Source organism: Salvelinus alpinus, chromosome 19, assembly GCF_045679555.1.
Source record: "Salvelinus alpinus chromosome 19, SLU_Salpinus.1, whole genome shotgun sequence".
Taxonomy (NCBI): domain Eukaryota; kingdom Metazoa; phylum Chordata; class Actinopteri; order Salmoniformes; family Salmonidae; genus Salvelinus; species Salvelinus alpinus.
This window is the reverse complement of record NC_092104.1, coordinates 39,077,030-39,085,101: the sequence shown is the minus strand read 5'-3', so window position 1 is coordinate 39,085,101 and position 8,072 is coordinate 39,077,030. Positions and strand designations below refer to the sequence as shown.

The 8,072-nt window shown below is 43.7% G+C and overlaps 2 protein-coding genes across 5 annotated transcripts; both read right to left on the bottom strand.

Annotated features, from left to right (window-relative positions):
* Positions 1-229: 229 nt before the first annotated feature.
* LOC139545543 (cytoplasmic tRNA 2-thiolation protein 1) lies at positions 230-4,979 on the bottom strand. 4 transcript variants are annotated; one of them, XM_071353445.1, is made up of 4 exons: positions 4,858-4,968; positions 3,998-4,498; positions 3,084-3,622; positions 230-2,528 (listed from the first exon to the last, which is right to left on the bottom strand). In XM_071353445.1, the coding sequence occupies exons 2-3, from the start codon at positions 4,491-4,493 to the stop codon at positions 3,087-3,089; spliced, it is 1,032 nt and encodes a 343-aa protein (XP_071209546.1). In that variant the 5' UTR covers positions 4,494-4,498; positions 4,858-4,968; the 3' UTR covers positions 230-2,528; positions 3,084-3,086. The 4 variants fall into 4 exon arrangements, with proteins under 4 accessions (XP_071209546.1, XP_071209548.1, XP_071209547.1 ...); XM_071353447.1 differs by having other exon boundaries at positions 230-3,622; positions 4,933-4,979; XM_071353446.1 differs by having other exon boundaries at positions 230-3,622; positions 4,826-4,968.
* Positions 4,980-5,298: 319 nt separating this feature from the next.
* LOC139545545 (beta-crystallin B2) lies at positions 5,299-7,481 on the bottom strand. The gene is made up of 6 exons (XM_071353448.1): positions 7,363-7,481; positions 6,926-7,014; positions 6,573-6,691; positions 6,052-6,184; positions 5,814-5,956; positions 5,299-5,642 (listed from the first exon to the last, which is right to left on the bottom strand). Exons 2-6 carry the CDS (start codon positions 6,986-6,988, stop codon positions 5,465-5,467), a joined length of 636 nt encoding a protein of 211 aa, XP_071209549.1. The 5' UTR covers positions 6,989-7,014; positions 7,363-7,481; the 3' UTR covers positions 5,299-5,464.
* Between the last annotated feature and the right edge of the window lie 591 nt (positions 7,482-8,072).

Here is an 8,072-nt window from a genome sequence, read left to right as displayed (position 1 = left end):
ACACTGTTACACAAGTCAATACATAACATACAGCAGCTACTCCTACCTATATTGTTATTATATGCATAGTAGCCTATTAATTGGACCTTACAAGGCAGTGTGGAGGTAAATTCCACATATTGTCATACATTTTTTTCTCCAATTTGTGAAAAAAGTAATCCTAACACAAGTACGTGTAAGAAAACTCTTGAAGAACGTGTCAGAGAGACTAAATCAGAAGAAGCCATGCAAAAGTTGAATAGTTTTAATATACAGTTACCATACAAAATACACTTGTATTTCAATCATCAGCTGACAGAAGTTTCATAATGCACTGACTCACTGACCGCATAGCTGAATGTAAATTGCATTTGGATTCCAGAAATTGCAAAATATATTTTGAATCATTCTCACTTCCCCATTTAGACCCGATCCACAGCCTGCTGAACAGCTACCCTCTAGAACAGCGGTCTCAAACTCATTACACAGAGGACAGAGTGTCTGCAGGTTTTTAGTTTCAATTAAGAGCTAGACAACCAGGTGAAGGGAGTTCCTTACTAATTAGTGACCTTAACTCATCAATAAAGCACAAGGGAGGAGCAAAAACCCACAGACACCCTGCCCACCTTAGAATGAGCTCGACACGCGCTCTAGAAGGCGGAGACAGTACAGGTGCATCAAAGCGGGGACCGAGAGACTGAAAAACAGCTTCTATCTCCAGGCCATCAGCCCGGTACCCTGCCCTGAACGTTAGACACTGTCACTACCCGGCTACCACCCGGTACTCTACCCTGCACGTTAAAGACTGCAGCCCTATGCACATAGTCACTGAACACTGGTCACTTTAATAATGTTTACATACTGTATTCTAGTCATGGCTCATCCTACATAACTACTGCTGTACACACCTTTCTATTCATATACTGTCTATACAGATCATTTACAGTTGCGGCCAAATATACATTGGCATCCTTGGACTTTTCTTAAATTATTCCCTATTTCAGATCTGGAGTTTTCGCTGGCCACTCCAGAACAGTCCAGCATCTTTTGTTGAACCATTTCTGGGTGCTTTTTGTTGTGTGTTTGGGGTCATTGCCCTGCTGGAAGACCCACAACCTTCAATGCAGAGACCGCTTTTGGATGCCGGGTTGTACATTGGACTCCAAAACACTTGATAATCTGCTGATTTTATGATGCCTGCACATTCAAGGCCCCCAGTACCTGAGGCAGCAAAGCAACCCCACAGAATCATCAGACCTCACTCACCTTTGATTGTAGAGAGTTCTTTTCATTGAATGCTTCATTTGGTTGTCAGTAAAAACACCACAGAACATTTCCCCCAGGATTTTGCCTTGTTTGGAGAAGTTCCACCAGGCTTTCTTGTCTCCCAGCAGTCGTGTCTTACTATGTTTACCAATGACCAAAGCATTCAAAGAAAACAACACACTCCAATCAAAAATTGGGGAGGTTCGAAAAATGCTGTGGGGTTGCTTTGCTGCCTAGGAAACTGGGTGTGTGTGCAAGACATGATGTAATCAGCAGATTACCAAGGTGTTTTAGAGTCCAATAATCATCCAGTGTCCAAAAAAATATGTCTCTGTTAAAGGTTGTGGGTCTTATAGAAGGACAACGACCCCAAACACACATCAAAAGTACCCAGGAATGGTTCAAGAAGAGTTGCTGGACTGCTCAGGGCCCGGTTTCCCAAAAGCATCTTAAGGCTAAGTTCATAGTTAGAACCTTCATAGGAGCATCGTTAAAATCTCTGAGCCGTTTCCCAAAACCATCGTTATTAACGTTGCATTTAAACACTCGTAATCTAACACCTGCCTCAGACCACTCGCAGGACCGCTAGGTTTGTCGTGAGACGCTTTTTTTTGCCCTCCCGTTATACAGAGGATCTCTGCTAAACCTTGAATCACATGGTTTATCCGTCTCTCTGTAACCACCGATAACTTCAGAACAACGTTGACTACAAATACAAAGTTGCCAATGTCTTTGCAATTGATACAAACAATCGACGTATACAAAGATGCTTCACATTACAACTGAGATGACTGCATTCAAATATAAATACAGTAGCCTATAGGCCTCTTTCAATCATATTGAAATACATTTCATGTTCAATTAATTGACTTCTATTTTGCTATTTGTAACCTACGGTCCAATTTTTCCCTCAATATATTTCATGATGTACCAAATCTTGATTTAGTGCATTATTATAGGGTGAGCATTAGAATATGCCGCCTCAATATTTGTAGCCTTAGGTGATAATATCTCTAAGAGCTGATCCGTTGTCAGTATTGTGGAATAATTCTAATGTTAAGGTCAGATTCGAATGGAGAATTCTGATCCGAGAGCAGCATTACCTTTTCTTTTGATTCTATCAGTATCGTCACATGCCTCAACGACGCACATAGTGAGCGTTCTCTCTGCGTGGTGTTTTGGGAAACTCATGTTACATCTTCAGCCGTTGTAGGAAAGATGCATCGTTAATATACTCGTAAGCCTAAGTTCCATCACTGTCGGGAAACCGGGCCTGGAGTGGCCTGTGAAAAGAAAAGATCTGAATCACATCCATAACCTATGGCGAGAGCTGAAAACAACAGTTGGTGGAGGGCACCCCTCAAACATTGAAGAATTAGAGCAGTTTGCTGCTGAAGAGTGGACAAATTTGCTAGTAGGAAGGTGCAGCAAGCTCATTGATAACTGTCAACTATGCTTATTGTAGCTATCTGGGCCTAGGGCAGTGAAACCAAGCACTAGCTCCGGGGTGCCAATCATTTTGTCCATGCCATGTGTCTTTATTTTCTAAATTACAATTGTAAACTTAAGTTTACAAAAATAAAATTGGTTCTGCAATGTTGAAATCCAATAGCAAGGTGTGGATATCTGTGTACACGACCAATAACTTTGATTTGAGTGGCTGACAAGGGAAAACGCTGGCCACTCTTTCATTAGAGGCAATGTAACATCCCTACTTCAACTCAAAGCTGAACCTTTAAAACAACTCAACATCTGGTTGACTCATCTTGGGTCACTCATTTCAAAGTGTCACTTAACAGAAACAGTGGTAGTGATCCTGAGATGTTCTGCCTATTCACCTCTCAGAAGTCCACAGCCTTGAGCTTCCTCTCCTCTTCCTGGGTCAGAGGCTGCTGTGAGAGGATCTTCTCGTGGAGACGGTGGTGCTTTCCGATTCCTAGTCTGGGCAGGCCGCGGTTCAGGCCCTCCAGCAGCACACAGGACTTACACAGCGCCTGGCTGGAGATGTAGCCACAGCGGCCGCAGGTCCCCTGAACGGGCATCTTCACGCCCTCCCTCACTGACAGGTTCTCCCCAGAGTGGATGACGTCCATGATGGCGCTGGGCCGCACAGCCTCCAGGTCTTTCAGGAAGGTGCGGGCGTGGCCTCTGTAAGCGTTGGGGGAGTAGATGCACTCTGTGGAGAAGTAGTCCAGCTTCTTGAAGTAGGCGTAGAGGACAATCTCCTTCTCGTAAGCGTATTTGAGGGGCTTGCAGCGTGGCACCACCCCCTCGCCCTCACTGGATGTGCTGATAGCAGTGCAGCGACGCAGACGGGCGATGTCTCCTCGGAGGACATTCATCAGAACTGTCTCTGCCACATCGTCAGCGTTGTGACCTGAAAACAGAATCAGACACACACAGGAACAGCATTTTAAAATCAGTCCCTCCAGGATTTCACAGAGATTGTTTGTGATAGTTGCAGGCCAAAATGCTTAATTTTGCTGAGGCAATGATTACATTTTGCATGGCAATTTGTGCTAGTTTGATCTAATTTGTCACGAAAATGCACTGACGAAGTTGACGTGTTGCTTGATCAAACCATTTTATGCTGTAAAAGTATAAAATGGTTGATTGGTTAAAATTGAGAGCCCCTTTTTGTAGTGCGCTGATGGAAGAATCGCAAAATTCCGGAGGGACTATTTTAAAAAGTCCACCTCATCTAAAATAAGAGATAAGCTTGATCAATGAGAATACTTTTGTTATATATTACCTGTACATATCTTATCAACCTTCAGCATCATGGCTCCCCTGTCCAGCGCCTGCCTTCTGAACACTCCACAGAAAGTGCAATTGTTCTTCAGTCCAACCTGCTTCACTATGGCATCCATGGTCCAGCCATACAGCTCCTCATAGGATACAATCTTCAGAGGCAGCTCATACTGCTGCTGGTTCCTCTTCACCGTCTCCAAGGAGTCGTCACGGTAACCTGTGATGCCCTCATCCACTGACAGTAGCAGTAGTTTCAGGCCGTAGTTATAGCGCTCATTTAGGACTTTCATGACATGTGCCAGCACAGTGGAGTCCTTCCCACCCGAGGCACCAATGCCCACAGTTTCTCCATGTTTGAAGAGCTGTGCTGAGACTATTGTCTGATGCACCTCCTCCTCAAAGGCCCAGAAGAAGCATTCTTTGCACAGGGAATGGGCCGTTTTTGGACGTTTCAGCACTGCACGCTTCTCAGCACAACTGCTACAGAGGACTGGCATGTTAACTGTGGATGACAAGAGAGTTTGCTATATGAAGGCAATAGCATAAATGACCCCTTACAAGGTTGAAGTATGTATCTGTTATACGAGTTATAGGATGTCAACAGACTACTAGATACCTAAGGGTTCTGCAGAATACTGGACAACCTGTGCAATTAACAGTTATCTAGCTAGCTAGCAATAATATGCCCGTTTCGGTTAGTTATGTAGCTAGTATCACCTACTTTGATGAGCGGCTTAATAGATACAGTAACGTCAGCTTGAAAGTTAGCTAAATATGCTAGCTAGATAGCAGTTACTTAAACGGTTCTAAAAGTATCGAAATGCTTTACCAAACTCCAATTGAAAGTATGTAAAGTCTCACCCAGACTATCTAGCAGTGATCGTAGGCTGTGTAATATGTCTACACTTGTTGCTAATAGTATTTTACCGACGCTACCTCATGTTCCTCTTTCTTTTCCGGTGTTTTTTTCATTACAGGAAATGATGTCAATGCTTGGCGGGTAACCAATCACAGCATACTATTATAATAACGCAATACTGGATTCCTCTGTAACATTTTGTTTCATGTAATGATGAGGTTCGACATTATCTGTAGACTTTTAAGGACCTCATATGAAATTGGACCAAGTCACATATTCAGTTTTAAATGTGATACCGTTACAATTATTCATCATCCAATCACTCTCCCACGTACATATTTTGGTCTGGAAAGCAATAGATGCTTTTGTGGCTCAGTAATTGAAAGGTACACTTTCTGTTCAGATAAACAATACAGGAGAACAAAGTTGAGTCACACGACCACTTGAAATGTAAGCAACAAGGATTTATTAGTTTGCTTTAAAGGATGGTGCTATGGAAACAATGGCAATAGGCATCAAATGCAATTTTGAGTAGGTGAGGGGGGAGAAGTGTGTGAAGGAGCAGGGTTGCAGGGGTCAGGGCTTGGTGCAGGAAAGAGTCATTTAAGCTTAGTTGGCGCCGGCGGCAGGGTGAAAAGCTCCCCTCTGGTGCCACTGCATGTCTCGGATGCGCCTGACAGATTGGATCTGAGGGAACTGGGCACCAAACTCAGCACTGTCCTTGTATTCACCCTTTTCAAACAGGTACTGATAGCCTCTGTAGCCAGGGTACTGGTACCCCACCCAACTGGTACACAACCAACAGAGGCGTGAGAGTCATGGAATGGGAGAGAAACAAAAATTAGAAAAGTATTTAGAGAAGAAAGCCGTGGAGAAAAGATCAATACATGTAATTAGGAGAAAATAGCAATATGGTAATGTTGGGGCAGATATAACAGCTGTTGGCGGACAGACTCACGTGCCACTCTGAACTCTGACAGAGGAGACCTTCTCTTGGTATCCGTGTGCGTGGAAGCTGGGGACATCATCATCTATGATCTCGATCTTCTTCCCCGCGAAACTGGGGTTTTCATAAAGGACAATCTTGTGCTCCTGGCTGTCCTGTGAGGAGAATAGAAAACATCATAAGAAATGATCACAGAGAATCTACAAAGTGGTTGATTTGTGTTGTAGTAGCGAAGGGGGTGCTGTGTTACCACTTTAATGGGGCGGAATGCAAAGATATTGTCGCTACGTCTGCTGTTGGTCCAGGAATCCCAGCGAGGATACTCCCCCTTCTCAAACACATACTGCTCCCCCTTACAGTTAGCCTGCTCGTATCCCACCCATCTGAGAAAGCACAGACGAGTAAAGGTGAGGAGGGCACAAGGTGATGGAGGGGGAAAGTGAAGGATGACAAAAACAAGATTAAAGGTGAATGAACATACTGTGCCTTGTACACAATGTAGTGACTATATTTGTGTTATGGAATGGTTTGGAAGTGTTTGTTTTCCTGTACAGAACCATTTTAATTTGTCCAATCACCAATCCCTTTTCTTTTTCTATTGTTTGACAATCACACCATATCTACCCCCCCACCACACACACAGACAATCACACACCTCTATCTAACCCACTTTGTTTGCGTCCGTCTATCATTCTGTTTATTTTTACTTTAACTCATACTTCGTCTCTTTCTTTCCCTCTCTCTATCATACTATCTCTGAGCCACACTTACGGTCCACACAGCACCAGTATGGAGCCCACTTTCTCCACGCCTGCTTCCTGGAGGTTGTTACAGGGACCAGTCAGCTCATGGCAAGGCCCCTGGAAGTTCTCCTGTTCATAGATGATCAACTGTGGAAGACAGGGAGAGACAAAATGTACGTTTAGGTCTCCTTGCTATGCTCGGCCTGTCGGGATCTCAAGTTATATAGGGAAATTATGTTGAGTACTGTGTAACCTTTGCTTTGAAAAATCTTGCAGTGTGTCATTGTCCCTATCATGCCCTGCCCCACCATTACCCATCCTTCTTTCCTGCCCTCCTCTGCCCTGCCCTGCCCTTCCTCTGCCTCCCCCTCTCCCCCTCACCTTGAAAGCACTAGTGCCTGGCTGCTGCTGCTTGGATGCAGGGTTCTGGTGGTCTGTGGCCATAGTGAACCGGATGGGTTATGATGAAACTGTACAGAGAATAACATATTTTTAGGGTCCAGTAGTTTGCAGTTTGATAGGATAGTAGCAAAAACATTAAATAATAGTGCCAGAAAACCTGCAGGTAAATTCTGCACGAAGCTGGTTCTCTCATGTTTGTAAAAAAAGTCCCCTCCCAAAAAATATTCCAACAAAAACAGTTAAATTGAAACAGTCCTCATGTTAATCTATTTGTTTGTAAGTTACATAGTTTTATGTATAATGACAAAGAATTATGTTATCCCAACATGTAAAATTATAAACTAACCTATTTGTTTAAAAAATCTAGACAAAGTTGGATAAAATAATGTGGAGAGCGATGGATGTGAATCTCTTACCAGTACGTGTCTGTGCCAGTGTGTTTGTGATGGCATGCCGAGCTCAATATATACGGCGCGCACAGGGGTGGAAACTCTGCCAACACTCCTCTGCATCCAAGCCACCCTCCAGATCAGCCTGCAATAGGCCGAGCAGATGGGACTGTGGGGTCACCACTCTACCTGGCCCCCCTTCTCACTCCCCCTCAAAGTTATTTCATTAGTTGTCAATTTTGTCCAGCCGGTCATTGTTCGATATCCACATGATTCAGCACAACCAGTGCCAAGAGTCCCACACTTACAATGAGAGCTGCCTGTATGCCTGGACCACCAGAGAGGGAGAGAGTAAGAGGATGAGATAGAGAAGGGAGAGTGCCAAATTGATAGAAAGGGACTGATTTAACTCACAAAACCTGGTATTTCAGTTAACTCTTACATAGGAATAATGGTTAACATAGTAAACAGTCATTGGGTCGTTATTGGCAATAATTTCTATTGGAGATAATTTACTTTATACATTTACATTTTAGTCATTTAGCAGATGCTCTTATCCAGAGTCACTTACAATTAGTGCATTCATCTTAAGATAGCTCGGTGAGACAACATATGCATCTGTTGGTCACAGATACCTTAAAAAAAGGTAGGGGCATGGATTAGAAAACCAGTCAGTATCTGGTGTGACCACCATTTGCCTCACGCAGCCCAACACATCTCCTTCGCATAGAGTTGAT

Excerpts from the sequence above, each read along its gene's own strand:
- LOC139545543 (XM_071353447.1), bottom strand. The coding sequence starts at position 4,493 with ATGCCAGTCCTCTGTAGCAGTTGTGCTGAGAAGCGTGCAGTGCTGAAA. Across the intron at positions 3,623-3,997 it reads GGTTGATAAGATATGTACAG|GTCACAACGCTGACGATGTG; the intron begins GTAATATATAAC and ends TTCTGTTTTCAG.
- LOC139545545 (XM_071353448.1), bottom strand. The coding sequence starts at position 6,988 with ATGGCCACAGACCACCAGAACCCTGCATCCAAGCAGCAGCAGCCAGGC. Across the intron at positions 6,185-6,572 it reads ATACTGGTGCTGTGTGGACC|ATGGGTGGGATACGAGCAGG; the intron begins GTAAGTGTGGCT and ends GTGCTTTCTCAG. Across the intron at positions 5,957-6,051 it reads CATTCCGCCCCATTAAAGTG|GACAGCCAGGAGCACAAGAT; the intron begins GTAACACAGCAC and ends TTCTCCTCACAG.